This window comes from Drosophila takahashii, chromosome 3L (assembly GCF_030179915.1).
Source record: "Drosophila takahashii strain IR98-3 E-12201 chromosome 3L, DtakHiC1v2, whole genome shotgun sequence".
Taxonomy (NCBI): Eukaryota; Metazoa; Arthropoda; class Insecta; order Diptera; family Drosophilidae; genus Drosophila; species Drosophila takahashii.
This window is the reverse complement of record NC_091680.1, coordinates 435492-462458: the sequence shown is the minus strand read 5'-3', so window position 1 is coordinate 462458 and position 26967 is coordinate 435492. Positions and strand designations below refer to the sequence as shown.

At 40.2% G+C, this 26967-nt stretch overlaps 1 protein-coding gene across 4 annotated transcripts; it reads left to right on the top strand.

The window, feature by feature from the left end:
* On the top strand, positions 1-25238 carry Pdk1 (Phosphoinositide-dependent kinase 1). 4 transcript variants are annotated; one of them, XM_070215449.1, is made up of 6 exons: positions 1-187; positions 13710-14139; positions 14415-14771; positions 21664-22788; positions 22848-23122; positions 23400-25238. In XM_070215449.1, the coding sequence occupies exons 1-6, from the start codon at positions 179-181 to the stop codon at positions 23694-23696; spliced, it is 2493 nt and encodes an 830-aa protein (XP_070071550.1). In that variant the 5' UTR covers positions 1-178; the 3' UTR covers positions 23697-25238. The 4 variants fall into 4 exon arrangements, with proteins under 4 accessions (XP_070071550.1, XP_017010718.2, XP_017010728.2 ...); XM_017155229.3 differs by lacking the exon at positions 1-187 and adding an exon at positions 7242-7736; XM_017155239.3 differs by lacking the exon at positions 1-187 and adding an exon at positions 9847-10693.
* Positions 25239-26967: the final 1729 nt, after the last annotated feature.

The following is a 26967-nucleotide window of genomic DNA, read 5'->3' as shown; positions in this document are numbered from 1 at the left end:
TGCACTTGAACATGAAACAGCCGCAAAGAGCTTGAAAGCGAAACCAAATCAAAAACCAAAACCGAATTTAAATGCGCGAGTGCGAAAGCAAAGTTCTGTGAATTTCAATTTTCGAGCTCATTCCGTCGACACCTGGTTGGTACGGTACGGTGAACTCCCGCTACAGGCGCCACTGGCTATGCGAAAGGTAAGTGAGTGAGTGGCTAGCATTTTGGGGCGGAAAGGTCAGAGGTGAGGCCGAGAATATTCCATGCACTACTAGCACATGGCCCAACGCCCACTATTTCGCCCACCCGGAAAGGTCACATGTTGTCTGCTTTGGCTTTTTGCGCTTCTGCTTTTGCTTTTGCTTTGCTCGTGCTGAACTTGAACGATGGCATCGCAGGCTGCAAGGCTTGAAGCTAAAAAAAAATCAGGGATGGCAAAAGGTTTCTAGACTAGCGTAATTAAAGATATATTTCGATCCCATCAAGTTGAACTTTTAATATGCATTAATAATAATCTTATATTTGTTAACAAAAAATCATAATAATTCGAATAATTAAATAATTAAAACTTAACAAGGGGTGCTTCAAAATATTTTATAATAATATAACCACCTATCATGCTGTCTATAAAATTTAAAGGTACTTAGGCATATTTTTAAGAACGTTGCATCCCTGACTGAAAAAAAACAAAAGCACGGGGCAGAAGCATAGAAAGAAAGACCTAGAATAAGACCTCATACAAAAGTCCGACAAAAGTGTCGACCCCCTTAAGTACCCCCCTGGCTACCCCCACACCCCCTTTTCCACCGCCAGAGACGAGCAAACATTTTCGCTACGACGCAATTGGAAAACATATTCATGCAATCATCAATTGCGCTTTGGCCGGCGGAACAAAAAACACACACACAAATTTAGGAAGTACAACTAAAAGAGGACTGAAGTGGGAACTACGAAGTGGGAATGCCCTATTAGGAAATCTTGTGAAAATATTATTTTCGATAATATCCATACTTTCGATATTTTCACTTAATTGTTTCGATAATAACGATGTTTTTAAAACAAACAAAGGTAAAATCTCAAAAAACAATTATATATTATACCAAAATTTCGATATTTTTGAATCTCATTAAAATGTGGTTTCTTTCGTGTTATCGATATTATTATTTAGTTTAAAACGATTAATCGATTACCAATTACGAAACACTTTCGATTCCCGATATTTAATTTTGAGTCAACTTTATTAAACCTTAGAAAAATAATAATAATTCCGAACTAATGCATATGCAAATGTCATTATTCCGCTAAACTTTTGTGGTTTTTCATGGAAACCTACCCCCCATTTTCTTCTGACACCTCTGACTTATAAAATAGCCATACAGACCCGACTCGAAAAAAAGGGTACCGGAACCAATGTACGGCGCACTTGTCGTGTTGCACGTGAAATGGGAACGTGGGAATGGATTGTGAGCCCTGAGTGAAAAAGTGGTGAATCGCCACGGAGGCGCCACCTAGAAATTATTTATTGTTTTAGCTGCAGTCACCTGTTTGTAAACCTCCACCCCTTTTCCCACCAAAAACCAGAAGAATATAAAAACAAGCGTTTAGAATTTATTAACACACCGTTTGAGGAAAGTTGGCTTTCGCCATGCGCCTGTTCCTTTTTTTTGTTTTTTTTTAATTGACCATTGCAAATTCGTTTGGCGCCAATTTCATTTTCACGCCGCCTGGCGCCACACGCGGCGTATGCGCAATGTACACCGCGCGAAAAACTGGGTGGGCTGCTAGGAGGGGGGAAACTCTCTCGTTGATTTGTTTTCCGGCTCTTCCAATTCTTTTTCCGAGTGCGTTTTATTTGTTTGTCGTGTGTGAGGGGAGGGGAGGGAGGGCCCAGACTCTAGGCGGGTGTTAATTAAATTATGGCTTTTAATTCAATTGTTTCTGTTCGACATGTGCATTAATTTATAATCGAGTTTCGATCAAAATTCAAAGGGGAAATGAACAGAACTTTATTAATTTATCATATCATGGGAAAATGTCCGTGGGAACGTGGAAAGAGCTAACCAAAAAACGAAATAAATAATATTTTTGTGGACTTGGATAAACAAAAAGAAAATCAGAGTACTCAAAAAGAATTTCAATATTGTAACCAAAGTCATTCAAAAAAATGTTTAATCATAAGTTAAAAAATACTGAATTTTAATTTATTTGACAAAAAACATTTTTAAAAAGAAATAAGCGTATCAAGAAATTTAAGTTTGTGCGTCACCTTATAAATTGTAAACAAAATTATATTTAAATTTCTGACAAATCGTTAATCCATTCAGTATTTCCATTAAAAATATATCAAATAAAAACACCTCTTAACGAGGTAAAAAACTAGTGACGACCGCACCTTCAACATACAAAAGTTCTGATATCAACATTTGTGACGAAAAATTATTACACTCGTCATTAAATAGACTTTCTAATATTTTCTCATTCGGCCCGCCCTAGCAAACTATTCCAGCCTTTTTCCCTTTACAGGCATTTTCTATTGCAGCGTGACGAATGAGAAAAGATTAAAAAGTCTATTTAATGACGAGTGTAATAATTTTTCGTCACAAATGTTGATATCAGAACTTTTGTATGTTGAAGGTGCGGTCGTCACTAGTTTTTTACCTCGTTAAGAGGTGTTTTTATTTGATATCAGAAGTTTTTGTTTGTTTACATTTGCTCTCATAGGAGCTAATATATACATTTAAATTTAAATTGGTCAATCATAATTTTTAAACTATTGTATTTTAACAAATTAAGTTAAAAAGGCGTTGAAGTATTTCAAAATACCTTTTAAACGAGGTATAGCACATGTCTGTACCTTTAGTAGTGTAGAACTTACAAACTAACGAAATTTAGCTATTTTTAGCTTTTTCCCGCTAAAGTAGCGGCTTTTTCCAAAAGTCGTAGAACAAAAGATTCCTATATGGAACTCTTAAGTGCAAATTTACTGATTCCATGACCCTAAAATACAGTTCGGATACCCTCCCACAAAATTCAATACTCAGGGAGCGTTAATTGTTCGAGCTGGCAAAAGTGGCTATTTTCGTATAAAAATAACTTTTAAACGTGACTTTTTACAGTAATGTGTTATATACCAAAATTTAAGGAATCTTAAGGGCTATACAGTTTAAGGTTTTAAAGAAAATCGTTAGAGCCGTTTTTGAGAAAAATAAAAAAAAGCTAAAAAAAAAGTTTAAAAAAATTTTCTTTTGTTCATATTTTTTTAATTATTACATTTACACAAATTGCATATAGAAGGCGTTTATAGCAATTAAAAATACCTTTCAAACGAGATGCAGCACAAGTCTGTAGCTTTAGTAGTATATAAGTTACGGATTTCCGAATTTTAGCTATTTATAGCTGTTTTCCCGCTAAACTAGCGAGTTTTTCCAAAAGTGGTAGAACAAAAGTTTTTCAAATCGATGTGATGAACGTCATATCAAATTTTCAGAACTTAAAAAACATATTTTGGACAAGTGGACAAGTGGACAAGTGGACAAGTGGACAAGTGGACAAGCGGACAAGTGGACAAGTGGACAAACTGACAAACAGAATTAAATTTTCATTTTGGGAAGACGAAGGAAATCTTATTTTGGCTATAACTTTTGAACGGAGCGTCGGATTTTGACAAATGACCCCTCATTCGACGGGTATTTTCAAAAGGAATACAACTAAAACATTTCGAGGGGGCTTTTATCCCCACCGGCCCCAGCAGCTCCAAATTTCGAAATTTTCACTTTTTCACTTTCACCGCTCTCTCTCCCAAGCCAATTAATTTTCTTAGAGTCTTGGTATGCAATCCTGTTAGTTTTCGCAATACCTTTCGATAGGTGTATAATTCATTATGATCGGACCATCACAGTAGATTTTCATTTCTTCGTGTATATATAGTAGTCGCCTTCGCACACTCTCCTGGTGCGCTTCGTCACTACATGGACTGCCGTCCATAGTGATTTTGTGCTTTCATTTTATTTTTGGTTTCAGTAGCTTATCATTTTACCAGAAATCTTTAAAATTCCAATAATTTTGCTCAGCAAAGTCGTGGCATTCAGGATCTCCCCCCCTTAAATTCCATCGAAAAGCCCTGGAGGAACTATAAATATTCAGAGGTCTAATGATGCCTTTAAGCAGGGCTAAAAACTAAATTTAATGAGGAAATTCAAGCTGGTAACCTCAAGCTGATAGACCGAAACACAAACTGCGTAAAATGCACTTGGCATTTCTAAAATTTTAGCCCATAACTTGACCGAAATATTTTCCCTCCCCTTCTCTTCGCAACCAATTATGTTGATTAAAACGAAATATTTCTCTGGCTTAAGCGGCTATCACGAAACCGTAGCCCCCACCCCACTATTTGCTAATAAATTAAACAAATTGAGGACGGATCGTCGGGTCCATTGATGTGTAACTCTGGGATACCGACGAGAGTCAGCGGGTTTTATTAATGGGCAAACTTAGTGACAACTAAATGAGTGCTCCGAGGGTTCCGAACCGGTTCTCAAGGGGGGCCTAGGGTTTTCGACGGGGGTTTCCGAGGGGAAGCCCAGCAATTAAACGAGACCAGCCCGAAACAGGTGAACAAAACTGAAAAACTAAAATCCAAAGCCCCAAGATCGATCTCTCTGCTTTCAAAGGTGGGTAATCGTGCACTTAACACAATTTCCTACCAAAAAAAATTTTTTTGTTTTACTAGAAAATTTGCCTTTAAATTAAAACATAATTTCTTAATAACAAAATTTCATGAAACATTTGTTTTTTAAATAGATAAATGAAAATTTTTCAAAATTCTTCGTTTTAAAGGCGAAAAACGCATATAATTTCAAGAACAAATTCACCTTTAAAATTAGAATTTTACGTAATAATTTTTACTTTATTTTTAGTACATTTTAAGGTATTTTTTTATGAGTGTACGGGGGCCTTCTTCGCTAATGATTCGGTTTGTGAGAGCGCCTCTGGAATGCCTCGAAACTAACACCAAAAACCGAAACGGAAACCCAAAACAAAAATCAAACACAAACCGAACTTTGTTGGAGATTTTGAGAAATTAATTTTTTATGCTAAGTATTTATATGCAAATATCGGTATGGGGATTTTAAAAATTCGCTTTTCAGGCGACATTGTGTCTCGCCGAACCTCGCTTGCTGCTGCCCATTAAAAATGCTAATTTCGAAATACACATATTTTTTAGCTAAAAGCAAGAACCGCAAAAAGCAAAAGCAAGAGCGCTGTGTTTACTCATTAACAAATGAATTAGCCGAAAAATGCTAAAAGCCGAGGGCAAAAACAAAACGATATTAAAACAAACGCTGCGAAAGGTATGACAAATTAAATTGAATTCGATTATTGATTTAGGATCGGTTTGCTAAAGCTTCCAAGAATTGGTAACTCCACCACGAACCAGTTAAAATAGTGTTTTAAAATTAACTTGAACTGAAATATCTATAATTGACTGATCTATTAGGCTGATTTTTTTTTAGATATCTCTTGATCTCTTGAAGTCCATAAATCACTTGGCTAAAAATAAACTCAAGCTTTTCCATACTTGAAAGTTTTTGCAAAATAGGTATTCAAAGTTCATCCGTCAAAGTCTCAACTTTATTTTAAGCCCATCCATTTGAATTTGGCTGCCTATCTTATCGGAAATGCGATAGAAAACTATATTTTAGAAACGCATTAACATTGTTAGGGTCAAACAAGAAATTAGCAAAATTTTAATATATGGGTAATAAATTGAAAAAGTAACAAAATAATTTGAATTTTTAAGAAAAGCACTCAGAAAAACACCGCCCCAATCGTCGTTACTCCAAAAAAAAACCAAGTAAAAAACACACAAATTCTGATATAACAAAATTTTAACTAAAATAAACAAAATGTTAAAAACCTATGAGAACCTCCCCCAAAAAGAGAAATTTTTTATAAGATTTGATACAGTTTAAAAAAATTTCAAATATGAAAAACCCCTAAATAAATATTATAAAAGATTCTTAAATGAAAAACCACCAATAAATTTTATGAAAACGTAAAATGTAATACTTGGAAAAACCCCTAAGCGAACCAAAACTCAGATGAAAAACCATTGCATCTAGAAACAATAACAAAAAAGAACAACAATAACAACGTCAGGGGAAAAACTCGATGACGAAAGAGCGCCGACGTCGGCGTCGGCAGAGCAGCGGCGCTGCGACTGCATTTTTCGCTCCCCCTCAATTTTGTTTTGTTTTCGCTGCATCTCGCTCTAACAGCCGTCTTGGGTTTCGTTTCGTAGTAAAAACGTAAAAATGAGAACGAGAGCAGACAAGTGAATTTCACTCTCCACACACACACACATACACACGGCAAAAAAGGCGCGCGAACGTCGACGGAACGATGGGAATTTGTGGAACGGGCGATCTCAATGAATTGTGGAATACGTGTGTAGACTGTATGTTTGTGTGGAACTTAAGAGCGCGGATCAACGAACGATCTTATGGCTTATAGGCGATGAAGAGAGCGGGAAGAGGGGGAAGGCAGTTCCAAATAGTTCGAATTCCAGCAAATGCACATACATACATAATTGGAATTGGAATTGGAGTGCCCGAAAGAAAGCAAAGATGCCTCCAAAAACCGTTAGTTTGCACCTAAAAATTCTTGAAATATTTCGATAATATAAAAGTCACTTAAAAAATCGGCATCCGTTGCAGAAACAGCAAAAACAACAACTGAAAGCTGGAAAACAAGTGCGTCACTTGCTCATAAATAAATAAATAATTGATGGGCGGCGCATTCGAAATGGAAAGAGAAACGCAAATCGTAAATAACGGAACCGTGACTTGCAAATCGCAAATTCGCCCGAAATGAATACGAAATACATAACTGTTTTTCAAGCAAGTTCTAGAAATATTTAAATTTTGAAAGGTGTATTTTGAGTTATTTTTAAAAGTTTAGCAATATAATGTTGGAATAAAAGTATATTTGGATTAATAATTAATATTAAACAGAACTAATATAATTTAAAAATAACAATAAAATAAATAAAATAAGTTCTTAAACTTACCTTCTCCTCCCCCTTCATCCACCTCCTTTTGCATCATGAAACTGCAGCTCTCTTTCTCTCTCTTTTCAAGCTCCTCTCTCGATTCGATTGTGGCCCATTCCGCCATTCCATTCCGTTTCGTTCATCGGAGAGGAGAAATTTCTTCGTAGCACTTCGTTCGCCTCTGTTGTGTTGTTTGAAATTCAGAAACAGAAATTCATTTCATTTCGGAAATTCGACGGGTTCGGTTGTAGATCGCGCTTGCCAGACCGAAAATTAAACTCGAACTGAAACCGAAGGCAGAGTTATTACAAGCGGCCGAGTTTTCCTTTAGCGCGCCAAAAGGAAAAGCGAGTGAAGAAAAGATCCCGTGTTTACGTACTGAAACAATTTTACAATTGTCGCCGAGCGGTGAAACTGCAAGTGAAGAAAATAAAAGGAAAATAACTGAAAAACAAGAGCATAAACAAGACAAATAAAATAATTAGTGGAAAAGCAAGTGAAAAGAAAACCAACTGAAGAAATTATGAGTGTGGAGAGCAGCGACTACTGACAAAAGCAATCCGTTTACCGTTGTCTTCTGTCTTCTCCCCGCCTCTTCCTCCCCGAAAACGGAGGAGACCGCGAAAAATACCATGAAATGTAAAAGCTGGTCCAACAAAATCAACAACTACGTTGTGCGCAAACTAAAGTCCATCAAGGTAAATATTCCACAGATCTAAATGGCAATTAGGGAAAAATTCGAAACGAGCATGGAAACTAACTAATTGTAGTTCCGATTTTTGGTCTTCATATTGTGTATTCAACTTGATAAACAGAAAGGAAAAACGAATTTTCAAAGTAAAAACAGAAATTTGGTAAAGTTAAAAATATAACTTTTAAATTATAGTTGGAAATAAGAAAAGGATTCCTTCAATTTAATAAATATGATTAACTTACTTCTGTTTGTTAAAGAAGAATACAAATATTTCTAAAGTTACAATTATCAGGAATACAGGAAAATTTAGAAATTGTTTTTAAAAATATTTGTTGAAACTTGCTTTAAGGATTGAAAATATTTTTTAAAGACTTTTTTTTTTTTTGAGACATCAATTTCATCTAAATTTAAAATTTTATTAAAGGTTTTTTTTAAATATACACCAACTGAATTTTTATCTATTTTGTATTAAAACCAAAAAACATTTATTAGTTCAGAATGCCTAAGTTTAAAGTTGGTTCATAAATAGTTTGTTCAAAATAAAACATTAATTTATGAGATGAACAGAGAAATTTAAAAATCTATAAGCTAAATAAATAAAATTCCCATATTGTTCATGATTTTAAAAAATCAAAGAACTTCTGAACCTGTCGTATGTGTAACTAATAAATTTACATAATTCATGAGGCTACCATTTATTTATATTAAATTTAAAAACTTTCCATTGAGCGATCACATTTCGGTATACAAAACCAAAGATCAAAGTCATAAAGTCCTCACTAAGTGGGCAATAAAATAAGATGATACAATGGACTGTCTGTAGAATAACCGCTTTAAAACCCATCTAGATTTAGCTTGTCTGATTATGAATACATTTTCAGATACAGGCACTTTTATTTGTTTTATTCGTGTCAATATAAATAGGCAGTGGAGATGTGTATAATTAATTTGCAGGCACCTTAACGACGAATTAAAAAGGTATATTAATAAAATTTCAGCCAGACGGGAGTTAACTTTTAAATTTATTTACAACTGTGCAGTTCATTGCCATTAAAATTTAAATAAGCAAAAAAAATACAGCATTTTCTAGACAACAATTTATTATTGTTTTGTGCACTTTTAATTTCTTTTCATTAGTGGCAGGCCAATAAATCATTTATTTATTTAATTTTCTCCTGCAATCAGCCAAATGTGAAGTTGTTATCCCCCCTCTCTTCTTCTTGCCCGTCTTGACCACTTTTTTTCCTCCGTTTCGCCGTTTCCTTTTTGCAAATAACTCGAGAAGTGGAGGGAAACGGAAAAAAAAAACGCAGATGCCTTTCACTTGCATGTCTGTTGCTCGATTTGTTGTTGTTATTATTACTGTTGTTGTTACACACACTCGTTCGCGCACATACATATTTTATAATATTTATTTACATTTGAAGTTGCCGTCCGTCTCGTCTCGTTCGTCTCTCTCCCTCTTCTCACGCATTTTGTTTTGTCCGCTCTGTTTTTCTGCCATTCCTTTCCTCGCCACTTCCTTGTTTTCCGTGTGTGTGTATTCCTTTTCCCCTGCCCCCTCGGCTTTGTTTATTTTTACACCGTCTCCCTCTCTCTCGCGCGCCGTCTCTTTCGCGCGAAAATTCCTCAAATTCTTTTTTGTCCACATTTTCCAGCGGGAAAAACGAGTTTTTCCAGCAGCGCCGCATTCTTGGCCTCTGTCGCCCCGTCTCGCTCTCGCCGTCTCTGCTTCTTGCTTGTTTACAGTTAGGAATGCGGCCGCCGCTCTCCCTCTCTCTCTTGCAAAGAGAGCGGCGCTCTCTGTGGACTCAGTTTTCGGTTTTTCGTCGCTTGGAACTTGTTTTCGCCTTGTTTATTTATAAAAAGTCGCTGGCAAACAATTACAGTGCAACAATTACGCTCTCAGAAGTGGCGCGCAACTTGTTCGCCTTGTAAAAAATTGCTCCGCCAGCGGCGACGCGACTGCGCTGCTTTGGCCCCATTTAACTGGGCGAGAGAGAGTATCTCTCTCTCGTTGCCGCTCGGCTCCACTCGGCTGCTCGGCTCTCTCTTCGGCTCTCTCTTGGAAGCCAGAGTCTCGCCCCAACATATTCCCCAATACACCCGTGCATAGTTTCTTATTGGATTTCAAACCGGACGCTTCGTGCACGCGGCGTTCCTCACGCACACACACACCCACACCGCGCTGGCATTGATATACATATACACACGACGCCCCAAGTTCGTGTGCGCCGTTGTTGTTGTGTGGTGGTGCGATTAAATAATACTCCACAAAAGGCCAAACAAATTACATAAAATCGGATTCGGAATCGGAATCAAAATAAGTGTCCTCCTCTCTCCGTGTTGTGTTCAAACGTATAGAAACCGATTGTTTTCATTAGTCAAATTACAAATAGTAAAACGTATAAAAAGTGAGCAAGTTCCTAAAACCGAAAACCGAAAAAAATAACAGACACATACAGCGTCTCGTTTCTTATAAAATTTTCCTACTGCGTCGGAAATATTATCGTCTCGTTTATTGTTATTGTTGTTTGTCTGGCGAATTCCTTGCGAATTTCTGTGTTTTGTTTCAACAAACATACTGCGTGAGATTATTAATTTGTGAAAAAAGAAAAAAACGAGAGTGTGAAAAATCAAAGCGAGCAAATAAATAAAATTAAAAACCCACACACACATACATACATACAAAGGCACGCGCAGAGCCGAAAAAATACGCGCGCTTTATTCGAGTGTGTGTGTGTACGCGCCTGGGTCCTCTTCTTCTTCCTGCGTGTGCCCATTGGAATTTGTACCCCAAATCGCAATTACAACATACACAAACAGAGAGCGCCAGCGTTAGCCATCTCGCTCTCTCTCGTTCGCCCGCCTAGTACGCAGCCAGGAGAGTGGAGTGGAAAGAGAGAGAGAGAAGGAGGAGAGCGCCAAGTTTTGTAATCGTCGAAGCCCCAACGCTTAAACGTAAGTGTGTGTGTGCGAGAGCCATTGCATTTGCATTCTTGTTTTGCTCTCTCCGCGTGCATTTTCATTCATAAGCGCATTTTTACTATTTGGTAATGCGCTTTTTTTCGAGCTGTGCATTTGGGGTTTTTTGTTTAGAAATTACATCGCAGCAGGCATGGAATTTTCCCTTAAAATCGAAGAATAAATTTCACTAAAATCACAAGTTCCAAATTTCCTGTTCAAATTTAATTGGTAAATCCAGAATTTTAACATGGACATAATTCAGGTATTTAAGCCTTGTAAGAAAAATACAAAGCAAGAAAAAATTTCCGCGAATTTTTTATTACTGTTTGTGTATAAAATTTCTGTGTCTGCTGAATGCCAGCGAGGCGTTAATGCCCCGCCCACTTTTCTGTACTATCTGGTAATATCAGGAACCCGGTGGTTATAAAGATGATATAACATTTGTTGTTAAATAGTTGAAAGGTCGAATCGGAAAATTATAAAACTATCTAAACCACACATATTCAGTTTTAAGGGGCTCGTTTACCATTCAACAAGCAAACAAAAACACGAGAAAAAAACGCTAATGATAGTTTTACCTTTTTGTGTTTTTTATGGGTCTGCTGTTTATCATTGTGTGTGTGTGGCCTCGGCCAGCAAATTTCAATTTTAATGTTGTGCCAAAATTAAAAACATTTTGTGTATATTTAGCGTGTACGGTTTTGGTTTTCCTTTCGCAATAAACTTTGGCCGCATACCTTGAGATAGAAGAAAGACCCCCCTTCCCAACCCCTCCATTTTCTGGCTATTTCTAATCAAACGTCCCCTCTTTTTTGTTGCATTTTTGCTTTCAATTGGCTGCATTCTGTAGACGAAAATCTTATTTATAAATATAAATTGAACACAGACAGGGGCGGAGAAGAGGGGGCTAAAGGGGGATCGGTTGAGGTGGCAAGCAGAAACGTCCAACGGCGTTGGCCTGGCAATAAAATAGATTAATTTAAATGTCATTTTTGTCTAGACGCCGCAGACAACGCCGACAACGAGACGTCGGTCGGTTCTGCTCTATGTTTATAGATCGGTTACATATATCCGAATCCCCCACATGATGTGATGTGATGTGATGCATATATAGAGGATCGGATCGGTACGGTCTGGTTTTTCGGTTTTCGGCTTTTCTGGCCCCAATACACGCCCACTCCTGGGGAAACTTTCTCGATTCTTTCAAATTTTTCCACAGCATCTTTATATCTCGCCATTATAATGGTTCGTCTCGATGCAAATGAGTTTTGTTGTCGGGTGACGTTGAAATCTGGTTTAACCCATGTAATGGACAACAATACAATTCGGAATTTTGGGTATTTCCTGTTTGGTCTCGGCCTCTACATTTTTTTTTGCCATTCACCAATTGGTTGACCAGTTTCTCAGCCGCTGACGCAGATCGTCGGCTTAATTAGCCTCGCAGTTGCCAAAAAAAAAAAAAAAAAAATCTTGAAAAAAAGTAGGTTGGCAACTTTTTTTTCCATAAAAGCGGCAGAGTTCAAATATTGAAGAATTTTATGTTTATTTTGTTTAGATTGACTCGTGGGTGTATCACGGCGAATTGCTGAGGTCATGTCTTAACATAGAGAGAGAGAGATTTCCATTTGGGTTGCGGGTCTGAAAAGTAAACCAACCGCATTCCAATCTGAGTGACGCACGAACCCCGGACAGCAACTATTTTCATTGAGAGTTTGTTGCTGTAGATAATACACCTGTTTTAGGGACGGGCCCTTAAGGGGAAGGCCCCTAAACGATCGAATCTTCTTTTCTTCTTTTGGTTCCCAGGTTAGGTATCTGAAATCCCCAATACCTAAATACCCAAGCCTAGTTTCGTTCGTATCTTAATCTTTGGCTCTTTGTGTTGCTCTAAAATTAGCCGCCAGCTGAAATGAAACTTTCATTGACGCATTTGCTCACCTTGTTTTTATGGCTTTTTGATTTTTATTCAAATTTTAAGTTTGTTTGCTTGTTTTTTTTGTTACGGTGGTGTGTCTGTTGCATAATTAATAATCTGGGCTGAGAGGCACATTTGGTTTCTTATCTGAACTGGGCTTCTTTTGAATTTTAGTTCAACTTTTGCACACTTGATTTACTTATGTGCTAAGCACTTCACACTTTGGGCTGCTGATATTGATATTGTATTGATATTATATAGAATCTTCGAGGGCTTCCCCCCTTTAAGCTTTAATTCCTTGAGAAATCACGCCACAGAAATTCGTTTCGCTTAATGAAAAACTGGTCAACAAAGAAACAGAAACTCAAACGACGAACGAATAAGCGAGCGAAAAACGAACGAAAACAAAGCCAAAGTCCAAGCAGCAGCATAAACTTCTAATAGAAATGTAAACAGGTGGCAATGAACTTTATTATATTTTTATGCTCCAAGTCCTTGAACCCAACCGCCAAAAACAAAGTCAAAATCACACAAAAAGTAAAGCGTAGAGCGGGCGAAGAGCAAAAACAACACGGCAATGAACTTGACGTCAATGGCGGACCATTGGGCAGACAGTTGTTGTTGTTTAGTTGTTGCTGCCTTTTCTGGACCTGTTCTTGAGTTCCGCTTTAAAGCCCCGTCTTCTGCGATTCTTTGGAGGCTTTGCGGCTGCGCAGCAGAAACTTAATTTATTGCGTGTTCAATTCCTCTTTCAATAGAAGCCTCTGATAATAATCAGAGGAAAAGGAAGTGAGTTATGGGGTTGAGTAGCTCAATCAGCCACTTTGCTAAAGAATTCGCGTTTTTCACTTATACTAAATATTCTAAACTTTAGAATATAAGTCCTGATATTGATCTAAAAATATTAGTATTCGAATCTCGAATATATATAAAATATACCAAACTGCATGCATGTGCTTTCCATAATGCTCACGTAAACTGGTATTTAATTCAGCGAATTAACAATTATAATGAGCAAAGCGGGCCATCAGTCTTGAATTTATTTAAGTGTGCCAAATCATATTTCCAAGTCTAATCATTCCATATCTTTTTCAGATTAACGGTACTCAACAGCAGCTTCAATCGCCAATCGCAGCGGCCGCCGTCGTCTCGGTAGCAGCCGCCTCGAGCAGCAACTACAGCACAACAACAGATTGCAGCGACAACTGCAACTGCAGCGGCAGCAACAACGGCATCGAGCAGTTCAACATTGCTGCCACCACAGCAACAGCGGCGACAGCGGCAACAATGCCGGCTATGGCCAAGGAGAAAGCCTCAGCACCAGTGTCCTTGAGCGAGTCCAACTTCATTGATCTCAACCTGAAGGACCTGGCCGTAGTCGTTGGAGCCATGGCGACCACAGCGGCCACGCGGCTGCACCACCAGCAAACGCAGCACACGTGTGGCTGCGGAGCGGTGTCGGCGGTATCAGCAACTGAGAACAACAACAACAGTCGCTACGGCAGCAGCAAGTATCTGACAAATGGTAAGTGAAAATAGGTTCTGAAGAATTCGCGTTTCTTCTTTAGCAAGTTTATCTCTCTAATACCTCATGCTCTTGAATAACTTGTCATTTAATCATAAGTAATAAGCAAAGTAGCTCAAGATTTTGAGATCCTGCTAAAGAATTCGCGTTTCTCATGAAAATCTTGATTGTTGATAAGCCTTTTTGTTCTTAAACTCAATGACAACCATTGGCAACATGTTTCCTGCCATGATGCTAACGCAATTTCTCTCTTTTTCTGCCTTTCCCTCTCGCAGGCCACACTTCGCCTTTGGCGGCAGCGGTTGCCAGCAACAGTTCGTCGGTGGCCACCACGCCGCAGTGCAGCAAGTTGTGCTGTCTGCAGCGGTACCAGAATGGCATGTGCGAACTGAGGCAAAAGACGGAGATACTGGGCATGTTGCAGCAGCAGCAGCAACAGCAGGCGCAACAGCAGCAGCTAAAGCATCAGCAACAACAGCAACAGCAGCAGCAACAACAGCAGCAACAGCAACAACAGAATCCTGCGCCCAGAAGGTCGCCAAACGATTTCATTTTCGGTCGTTACATCGGCGAGGGCAGCTTCAGCATGGTTTATCTGGCCGTGGACATTCACTCGCGACGCGAGTATGCAAGTAAGTAGTACGATTTTCAGTAGTTAGTACTTCGGGCACCAAAAATCAGTAAGTCGGCGTTCACTTTCGCTCAGTGTGGCACTCGACAGACGACGACGACGACCGACCGCCCACAGCATTTGTACGGCATTTGTATGGCCTCTGCTTGGCGCCAGCGCGAGAATGCGGTCGCCATGTAGACGCCGTGCTATTGTTGTTGCTCTGCCCGCCTGTCACCTGCTTGGCTTGCCAACAATCTCCGATAGCCGTCGTCTGTATATGCGATAAAGTGCGAAACGAACACAGAGGCAGGAGGGGTCTTCTATCAAAAAATGCTTAGAAACCGCTTTGGGTATTCCCGTGGGGTGTGCCACTGAATAGTGGGAGTGTTTTTAGATCATTAAATATAAAATCTTAAGTTTGAAACGATCTACATGTAAAATATTACAAATACCCGTGCTCTGCCGCCTCACGCACAGTGTACACCGATATAGCCTGTGACATTCTCGTCGGGTGCACCGGCTAGCAAAAGTCCAGCTTATCGGCGAATGGTGCCCACTGACAGGCGACAAGTGCGTCGACGATCATTTAGTGAGCCCACTCACTAAAAACAACAACATTTTTTGGGGACGCTCACGTGACCCTTTTGTTATTGGTAATTTCATCAGGCAGTCAGGGCAACGAAAAATGGGCGAGTAGCTCTGTTCTTATCTCAGACTGATAAGGCAAGTGTCGCCCATAGTTTATTCCTTTTGTTTTATTTTATTTCGCTTTTGTTTAGCTCGAGTGTTTATCGATTGAAGCCGAAAAAGCTGACGTTAGTTGGCTGGCGACACGATCAGCTGTTTTCGCCGATCCCCGTTTTATATTGCAATTTCGATTAACGGCAAATATAAACCCAAACCAGTCTGAAAACGAGCTAAAAAGCAGCTGTTAGCTGTTGTTGTTCACTAGATTTCTAGTCTCATTGTTTTTAAAGGCTATATATACTATATACACACGTACATTGTACGCGAGACACTATAGTGTGTTGTATTTATGCCGACTTATTTTTCCACCTTGTTGTTTATTTGTGCTAAGCCAATTTGCTTAAAGATTTTCAGTTGTTCCAGTGCTTTTCAGTGGGCGTGAGGTGGCAATGATTTTGCCACAGCAGCAGCAAATCAATACGGTCGCAAGAATAGCAAGAAGAGGAAGAAGAAGACGGCACGTGTTGCATAAATGCAAACGCAAGCAGAAACACGCACAGAAGAGGAAAAGAGAGGGGAACAACGGCGCGTGGCTATCGGAATGCATTTGTGCAACCAGAGGCGTTGGATTTAGGGGGGATTTAAGTGAAACAATGGGGGTAGGATTTATTGCTGAAGAATTCGCTTTCGCTTTTGTACCATTTTTATCATCTGAGATTCATTGAAAGTGAGGATTATAGTAGTCAATGCAGATTAATCAAGTGCTTTAGTGATTATGGTGCCCCCTCTGAGTCTCCGCCAGGCGCTTCCACTGAAAGCTCCACTGAACGCGACTTGTTATTGTTGTTCTGGCTGCTTTAATTGCATTTAAAGCTAAAGGCAATAATAACAAAGTCAAGTTGTTTAAAAATAGGAAGCGCACTCACACTCAAAACAGTCGTGAACAGCAGTAGTTTTCCCCAACGCGTGCCTCTTTCTCGCACCGTGAAATTAATAAACAAATTTAGTTTGCACTTTTGACATTGAATCCGATTCTGTTGTTGTTTGTTTTTGTTGCACTGAATACGAGCAAATATTGACAAACAATTTGCGATTGACGCTTTGTAGTTTGAAGGTCAACGTTTGTATTTTGGCTTACAGATTTTTCTTCTTTTTGCGCTGCCCATCGAATGGGTTTCACATAGCCAGCCAAGCACCTCCCTACATCCCTCCCTCCCACACAAACACGAATGAACACGCACGCACACACGCACGAACCGACATGAACACGCACGCACATTCACGATGAACGCAGCAGTTTTCGTTTTCATGCGCCCCGTCTCGCTCTTACCTACGCACTTTGCTTCTCCCTGTTCGATGACGACAGCGGCGTCTATTTGACGCCATACGAAATGCGAAATACAACATACGAAATTCGGTTTTTCGGTTTTCAGCTATTTCATCATCTTTGGCAACAACAAATGGCTCGGGGTATCTTTATTTTCCGCTTACCTGGATTCTGGATTCTCGATTCCCCGCAATGGAAGATTTTTCTCGGCAACACGTGCTCTTGAGCAGATAATCCTGGGCGCAGACGTCACAGTCTTGGGAAAAGAGAGCAGCTGTTGATTTGCCGGAATCGAGGAAATGTGCTAGACAGATCAGGGGCGGTTTGGGTGTTGAGATCCACCCCCTACCCCGAAATTCTTCAGTTTAGAATCTTTTTAAGAGGTATTCAAGTTAATTAGATTTTAAACATTTTCCAGTACATTTTCCCCTCTTTTTGGGCCACTGAACTCTCGAACTCGTTTGCCCTTCTTATCGGGTACGTCGCTCTCCGCTTCAGTTTCATTTTCAGTTTCGGTTTGAGAGTTTCCGATCCAGTTCTCCATTATTGTATCTGGATTGCAGACCCTCTTTCTTGGGGGTTGCTTGCCCATGTCTGGTACTTTTCTTCTTCGCCAAGATATATTCACCTTTGTGCTGCTCTTCTCCTCGGTGTTTATTTTTAATTACACGTTTATTTTTGGACAGCAGCTGCTGCTGCGCAGTCGCAGCTGGCCGAGGGTATTCAACTGAAATAGCAGCTTCTTGAGCTCTTAGGGGGGTACTTTTTTGCCCTCTTGGATCCGTAATATGATATTGGGCCGGGGAATTGGGTCATTCAACCCACGATGACTCCTGGAATCCTTTGGGCTATTCATAATTCTCGGGTTTTGCACCTTGCTTTCCGTTTTCTCTTGTTTTTTTTTTACGATTGCAACAGCTGTTGTTCTGGATGGGTGGGTGGTATACTGGGGGGTGACTCCTGCACGTGCCAAGGACATTTGGGCCGCCTGACGCTTTATGGCCGAAATTAAATAGCGCCAGGAAGTCGCGCGCAAAAAGGCAGGAAGAATAAGATGTCGCAATGTTTTTTGTTTTTTTTTTTATTGCACACGCACACACACGCATCTTAGTTGTCTTTTTTTTCTGCTTAACAGTTGTATTCAAAATCCTTTGCGTGCAGTCAATATGTCGCCAAAACCCCCCTCGATTATGTAGTAATGCCGCAGCTCCAAGAGGGCAATAAACTTGCTAGAGGAGCAACACCACAACCAACAATAATAACAATAAAAAGAGGCACAAGCAGACATAAAAAAGAGGCAACTCCACAAGCAGGATTACAGTGAAGGCTGGCTAAATAAAAAGAACTTTGGTGGTTAAGGGTTTATTATTTCGATTATTATAGTTTATACATTTTTAACAGATAAGTAAATTGCAAATCTAGAAAAAAGTTGTTATTATAAAGAAGAGTTTTTAGCCAGCGACCACTGTATTTAGAAATCCCTTGCAGGCTCTTTGCTCTCATTCTCGTTTTACTTCTGTTTACCTGGGTGGATTTTTTATTGAATGTCCCCCTGGTCACATTTCAGGCTGCCTATTTGGCGTCTCTATTTCTGTTCCCATTTTTTCGGTTCCCCCAATTCTTTTTTTTTCTTTTACTCTATATGTGTATTTAAATGAGTTCTGCCGAAGAGTCCGCGTGTTACGTCATTGAGCTCGTCGCTGATGGGGGCCAATTAATGAAATTGAAACTGAAGTGGGATATGGGAAAAATTGGCACAGAACGTCGTTCTGTCAGATTTATGTCGTTGACGATCGGAACAGAACAACAAAGAATACCGCCCCTGAGCCATTTCCAATTTTATATGCATGCGGGGGCTGCATTTTGTCGCGTCTGGTTGCCCAAATTTGGGGCCATCTCACGTGGTGGTCTCGAATATATTCCCCAATGGAGGGCAATAATCGCGTTTCGAGATACCAACGATCACTAAAAATAGTCGTCTCCCCTCTGTTAGCTAATCTTTGTGGGGTTTGGAGGATGGGTACTACAATCTCGAGAGAGACGCTCTCTATTTTGGTCCAAACTTTTTTCTAGACCCGGTTTGTTTCCATTTCCATTTGTACACCACCCGACGGCCTTGCGAGTTACACGCAGAGAAATTCTAGAGATCAATACTTACCCATAAGTATACAATATTTAATCTAAGTGAGTTCGAAGCCTCTCTTTCTCTCCCTGCAGCATCTTCAACCTCTCTCTATCTCTCTCTCTCACTCTGCTTGGAATGCCAGAGTACAGTTTATCTATTTGCCTCATTTTGGTCGTTGTCCTCCAGCAGCAGCAAGAACCACTTAAAAAAAAACACACTACAAACTACAATGAGGTTGCAGCTTCTTTATTTGGGTTTATTTATAGAACCTCTGTCTGTCTGTCTCGCTCTAACGCAGAGACACTGCTTTATCGACTCGGTCAAAATGACTTGTTGGCTGTTGTTTTTATAGCTCTGTCTCGCTTCGCCATTCTAAAACCCGTTGGATTGCATTCCTTGCAGCAACAAGTTGCACTCTTGGTGCATTCACTGCTTTTCCCGCTCTCTGTTGTTTTTGTTTTCGGTTTTCTGTTTTTCTGCAGTTTATTTGTGCTTTGATTAGCCTTTGATAAGCTTTTCGCCGCCTCTCGATTTGTTTTTTTCGTTTTTTCCGTTGTTATGGCGAAAATAAGGCAATGGAAATTTTTTCTATTGTGACAAAGTGTCGAAAACAAGAGGGTGACTAAGAAGAGGATGAGGCACCCTCATGAGAACAGCCTTTTTTGGCGGGAAAAAGGCCGAGGTGTCAACTCTAGAGCTCAAGAGCGAGCTTTGGACAAATATTTATGCTTAGACGGCGAATTTGTGCCGTTTTTTCTTTTTTCCATCGCTTTGCAGCTGGTTGCTGGCTGTTTATTTATGTGTGTTTACTTTCGGTTCTGTGTTTGTTGTTGTTGTTGCACATGCTGCAAGGCAGTGGAAAAGGAACAACAAAAAAGCGGCAGCAAGTTCAAGGCTATGCTTATCAGGGGGCCATTAAACCTAACCAAAATCGAGAAAATAAAACCCAAAATATCAGAGTAGAGCCCCTCGGGTGAATAAATAATGTGACTTTCTTAATTAAAGCGAAGAAAAAGGCCAAACATGCACAAACAGTAAAAGAAAAAAAAGAGCTTTCATAGCAATCGGGGATCACGACGATAACCGCATTTATCGATGATCCCACCCCACACACACCCACCATTTTTTGCGCAACAACTTTTTGAAGGTCAATCTTATTTTTACGCACTTTTTGCGCTTTCTATCGAATCGGGAAAATTTAAAACGCATAAAAACATTTTCGCTTTTTCTTTTTTTATTTCTCGATTATTTGTTGTTGCTGTTGCTGGCCGCCGTGCTTTGTTAATCTTTTAATTGCTGTATTTTGTTTTTCCTCTTTGTGTTTATTTTGTTGCCACTCGACCGACGACTTATCGCCCTCTGATGTTTTTTAGACTAGATTCCGATTTATTTTTTTATTTTATTTGATTTTTCTCTGTTCTGTTTCCCCACTTTTTTTTTGCCAACGAATAGTTGTTGGCAGAGCGTTTTGTTTTGATCTTGATAGAGGGACAGCAACAACAAAAGCGAAAAAAAAAATGCAAAATTATCTTGAAATTTATTTTTACCTATAGATTTGTGATAGTATTCAATGTGGGCAGATATGGTTGGGGCTAATTTATTATTAGCCTTGTTTTCACCAGATTTGTGATTTTCCGTTGCGATTGTCAATCAAAAAGCGGGATTCGCGATCGGAAAACAAAATGTGTAAAAGGGAAACTACTGATAAGCGGTCATAACTCCTCACTCATACAAGTGCAATCACCGTTAACCCCGCGAGGAATGGAATATGGAATATGGGATGCGAAAAGAACCCGGGCTCAAGTTTAAAACCCCGTTTCACATGGTTCATCATTATAATAGTGCTTCTGTCTCGCTCTCGTCTCTGATCCGATCCGATCCGATCCTCTCTCCCTCTCTCTCTTTACCCCCTTTTCGCGAGTTCCAGTTCAACAACCAGTTTAGAATCTCCTGCATCTCGCTCCAACGCCTTGTCTTTCTGGGGGGCGGAAAAGGGACGGAAGTCAGTGGAAACAAGTTCCTCTAAGCGCGCTCGCTTTCGTTTGTCTCGCTGTTAATTTAGCAATTTGAGCTGAATTCTGAGTTCTGAATTCCTCCTTCTTTTCGCTATCTTCCCTTCTGCCTTCCCCCTCTCCCCCCTGCAGGGGGAATGGGATAGCAGCACTTGGAGAGCATTAAAAGCTCTCTTTCTTTCTTTTTTTGGGGGAGCCATCCCACAAAAGTGTCCCAAGCAAAGTCCAATTGGGCCACCGAAATTCAATTGTGGGAGGAAGTCCCCTCTGGACTTTGACAATTTGGTCGGCTGTGCGCAGTGCCAAAAAAATAAATATATGCTTGCTTGTGTGCTGTTTTATTATTCTCACGCGTACATTTTGTGTGCTTATATGTCGCATTTTTAATTAGAATTATTTAATACTCACTTGCATTGGTGTTTGTTGTTGCCAAGAGCGGTTGCCGCAAGTTGAATGTGGTTTGCCATCCAAGTCTGGCTTATCGTTATCGATAGTTGTCTCCACTGCGCGAAAATTGGGAGGAAATTGTAGTGGCGTTGACAAATTTTAAAGAGAATTCATTGACTGGAATAGCTAGCTTCATCTACAGTACAATTAGAATACTAGGTGAAGTCAATCTTAAAATATATCGATAATTTCGATATTTTCACTATCATTTCGATACATTAGTTAAAAGCAAAAATATGATCCTTAGTTTTAGATTTTCTAAATATCTAGTAATAACTTATATCTAACCCACCATATCTTTCTTTTCTTGCAGTCAAAGTATGCGAAAAGCGCCTGATCCTGCGCGAACGCAAGCAGGACTACATAAAGCGGGAGCGCGAGGTGATGCACCAGATGACCAACGTGCCCGGCTTCGTGAACCTGTCGTGCACCTTCCAGGACCAGCGCTCCCTCTACTTTGTGATGACCTACGCCCGCAAGGGTGACCTCCTGCCGTACATCAATCGCGTCGGAAGCTTCGACGTGGCCTGCACCCGTCACTATGCCGCCGAGCTGCTCCTGGCCTGCGAGCACATGCATCGCCGCAATGTCGTCCATCGCGACTTGAAGCCCGAGAACATCCTGCTCGACGAGGACATGCACACGCTGATCGCCGACTTCGGTTCCGCCAAAGTGATGACCGCCCACGAAAGGGAACTGGCCACGGAGCACTGCTCGGAGCAGCGACGCAGCCACTCGGACGACGACGACGACGAGGACAGCGATCGGCAGGCGGAGAACGACGAGGACGAGTACGGCGATCGCGACTCTGAGGAGCTGGAGGACGGCGAGGGCGACGAGGAGCAGCAGCAGCAGGACGAGATGGACTCGCCGCGCCACCGGCAGAGGCGCTACAATCGTCGCCGGAAGAACAGCTTCGTGGGCACCGCCCAGTATGTCTCGCCGGAGGTCCTGCAGAACGGACAAATTACCCCCGCCGCGGATCTGTGGGCGCTCGGCTGCATCGTCTACCAGATGATCTCGGGTTTGCCGCCGTTCCGCGGCAGCAACGACTACGTCATCTTCAAGGAGATCCTCGACTGCGCCGTCGACTTCCCGCAGGGCTTCGACGCGGATGCCGAGGATCTGGTGCGCAAGCTGCTGCGCGTGGATCCCCGCGACCGCCTGGGCGCCCAGGACGAGTTTGGCTACTACGAGAGCATCCGCGCGCATCCCTTCTTCGCCGGCATCGACTGGCAGACGCTGCGCCAGCAGACCCCGCCCCCCATCTACCCTTATTTGCCGGGCGTCAGCCAGGACGAGGACTTCCGCTCCAGCTACACAGTGCCTGGGGATTTGGAGCCTGGTTTGGATGAGCGACAGATCTCGCGACTCCTAAGCGCGGAGTTGGGCGTGGGCAGCAGCGTAGCCATGCCCGCCAAGCGATCCACAGCAAAGAGTGAGTTTACCTTCAGAGATTATCCATTATCCATTTACTAACTAGCTGTTCTTCTCCAGACTCCTTTGACCTGAGCGATGCCGAGAAGCTGCAAAGGCTCGAGCAGCAGAAGACTGACAAGTGGCACGTGTTCGCCGACGGCGAGGTGATCCTCAAGAAGGGGTTCGTGAACAAGCGCAAGGGGCTGTTTGCCCGCAAGCGGATGCTCCTGCTGACCACCGGACCGCGGCTCATCTACATCGATCCCGTGCAGATGATCAAGAAGGGCGAGATCCCGTGGAGCGCAGACCTGCGGGCGGAGTACAAGAACTTTAAGATCTTCTTTGTGCACACGGTGAGTAAGAAAACCCGGAAAAGCGAAAGAAAATAAGTTTCTTGAACCAGCAAGCGGTGATGACATCACAAGCAACAGCCACACGCCCACTAAACAGCGCTCAAATGCCAGTTTATGGCTTCGGCACGTGTTGGCGATGAAAACAAATTAAATGCGGCATTGAAAACTGCACACGCAACGCAGATAAAAACTTAAACTTGTACCGGGGAATGGGGTTTCAATGATTTTAGCGCTTCGAAAGCTTAGCTAATTTACATTCTCTTCTTCTCGATTGCAGCCAAATCGCACCTACTACCTGGACGACCCCGAGGGCTATGCCATCCACTGGTCGGAGGCCATTGAGAATATGCGCAAGCTGACCTACGGCGACGCCACCTCCGCCTCTGCAGCGTCCTGCTCGAGCGGCAGCAGCAATAGCCTGGCCGTCGCCTCGAATTCCTCCGCCGCCTCCTCGAGCAGTTCGCCCACCGCGCGACGCAGTTCGCCCGTGAACGCTCCTATTCAAAGTACGACGACGATACTGGGAAGCAGCAGAACAGGGACGTCGCCGAGCAAAAAGACGGCGTCCAAGTGAACGTCGTAAACCTAGTTGTAGCAATGTGAAATTAAATTATAATTTAGTTGAAATTTAGTGCAAACGAGAGGTAGCAAACTAGAACATATATGGTATACAGTAAGCATAGCAGTAGGCGTAGGCGATAATGAGAAGGGAAACTATTGATCGTGTCTCTAGTGCTAATTAGAACCCAATTTCTGTTTTTCTGTTTTCGTTTTATATGCGTGCTTAGGGCGGAGAATAAAACACTAATCTACACAGTAAAGTAAATTCAATTTAAAACCTAAATTAAATATTTATATACAACATACATGAATACAAATATATATTCGTATTTAGCGCGTAGTTAGTCACAATTTAAATGAATTACCAAACTAGGATCAGATCGAGATCGAGATTGAAGATCAGATCAAATCGATCGAAATTTCATGAAGCAAACGAAAGAGAAGCCGTATTTAATTTGTGAATTACTAGAAAAATGTGTGAAAAAATGTAATATATATATGTTTGGAGAAGAGGGATTACTGTTTCTGTGTTATGGTGGCAAAAAGATCACGTATCTGTAAATGTAAATTTTGTAAAGAAATGTAACTATGTAAACAAAACTATATTAGCTATAAATGTGCACGGCAAAAAGAGCCTAAGAAGGAGATGCGGCGGAGCTCGGGAATATGTAATCGATGTTTTCCCGCAGCTCCAAGCCGCTCAGCAGCTTTCTAGTTAATTCTAATCTAAAGTTCTACGCTAATTATCATTATTTATCGTTTTCATTATGCTTTCCGTTTACCCATTCGCCCTATGAAGAAATGTATAAGACTTGAGCTACTCTAATTGTAACCCTAATGAAAGAACGAATTTCGAATTTGATTTAATTTTTATTTAGTAAGAGGGCCGTACGCCAACCGTCGTTTCCAATTGATTGAGTGTGTAAAGCAAGTCTTGTACAATGTAACGTGTAATAGATTTAATGCAGACTGGGAAATGTTTCTAAAACTCGCGCGTATTAGTTAAATTTTGTAATCGTCTAAGTTGCGCCCACTACTACTATTACTACTACTAAACGCCCATCCCCTCCCACATTTACCTGTAAGCCATAGCGAATAAGCGACGAGCAGAGGAGGTGTAGAGTAAGGAACCGAAGTTGAAAGAAAGCAAAAAATACATTTTGTACATACATATCGCCCTTGGGCGTGGCAGCGGCTAGCGGCCGCGGCAGTCGATATAATAAATCTAAACCTAATCTAATTTGTTTGTAACTCCTAAGTAAATTATTTTTGCTAACCTTAAGTAAATTAAATTTAACGCAATATGCAAACCACACACACACACTTACATAAGTATACAATTAATTAAATTAAACGAAAATTACGATTTATTACAAGATGTCATAGTACCGGAGAGCCACTAATAGTGAGAGAACCCTGTAAAATAAATATTTAAACCAATTATATATATTATCTATATATGAATACCAGAACAAGAACGGCAAAAAGCAAGAAGCAAGTAAAATAAAAAATATTATATTATGCGTAAAGTACATTGGTCAGAAAAAAACAAAAACAAATGAAGAAGCGAGCGAAAAGAACGTATCATTAAAAGGAAATATTAAAGAAAAATACAAAAACATTTCAAAAACAACAAAATTACAACCAAATTTGTTTTTATTTCGGTTTGTTTGGTTATACGAATTGGCTAAATCGAACCGATTGGTTAATTGGTGAGCATTACCCCTTGCAGCCCCCTCCCCAAAGAGAAAACTTGCCAATAGGACTCGACAACTAATGTAAAATACCACAGTGAAACCAGACTTTGTTCTACCCCTAGTTTTGTGCTGCAGTACCTAAAATCGAAGAGGAGAGAGTACAGTAGGCAAGGCTAAGATACAGAAAGACAACTCTTAAATTTCTGAAAATCTACGGATTGATTTTAACTTGAATACTTGAAAATGTAGTGCGTTTCAAAACTATAATACCAATTTCGAAATAGAAAGGAGTTTTGAGGCGCTCCCTACATTTATTTAAGCTTTTGTAATGAGAAAAAAGAACGAGTGGACTTGACCGAAGATCTATCAAATAGAAAAAGTGCCTAGTTAACCAGTAGACGTTTAGATGAATGTTAAAAACATGAGTGTCATTCAGTGTATTCGATTATTTTACATCCGCCAGGACCAAGTGTATACGATTCGATGATCAGCATCCCTTTCCTTTTGAGAATTTTTCTATCCCAAAACATATAAATAAATAAATAACACTATTTATGTAATAAACAGTATACAGTTACAATATTTAAATATGATATTTAAATTCTCATTGTACAAAATTAAAAATGTAACGAAAAAAATCGGTTTTTTTCAACCAGTTTAACCGAAAATAAAAAAAAAGTTTGGCCAAAATTGTAAATTTGAAATAAAATAAATTTCTCTAGGTTAAAATGATACTTTGTAAGATAACAAAGGAGATTTCTTATTTGTTACTTGGATGTTTTTTGTTTTCTTTTATTCACACCTGGTTTTGTATTCCCAATTTTATATTTTTGCGTTCCGATTGGATTTCCAAAAGCTAATCTAATGGTCATATAATATGAATATGAATACGTCCTAATTAAGTATTGGATTTCGAATGCAACGTTGTATTGTTTCTGCACCAGAAAACTGAAAAGTGAAAACACTCAACTAACTAATGAAAAATCAATCCAAAGCTCGTTAAACTAAATTCTTGTTCATATAACGAAACTCCATAAGATATATCAAGCAAAAAGGCATTGTTTGTTAATTCAAAAATATGGTACGACATTTGTAGACCTGAAGGAGGAGGAGGAGAGTTGTTTGAAATAAACGTAAGGAAAAAGCGAAAGAGCGAAAAAGGAAGCGGTGAAATTTTGAATTTTTATTGGGCGGTAAAAATGGTAAAGCTATTTGCTTTGTAAATTTTTAAACTTGTTTTCTATTTAAACGGATTTTGTGTATTTTAGGGCTTAGCTGAAGGAATACCCCTATTGTAACAGTGATCAGCAAAAGAAGCAAAGATATCTTAAATGAGGTGAATATAAACACACCTTGATCGAGGTGAATTTCTTATGCTCGCTCAAACATACTTCTAGCTTTATTCTACTTTTATGAAAATATAGTTAATATGATATAATTATAATTAAAAAAAAGATTAATATTGGGAGGAAACGCAATGACGTAGAACCCCGTTACGTTAGTACAGTGGAAACGGTGCCTTATTCACGTAACGTAAGCTTTTGGCATTTTGAGTGATGGCAGGTGTGGTCACACTAATCCCGAAGC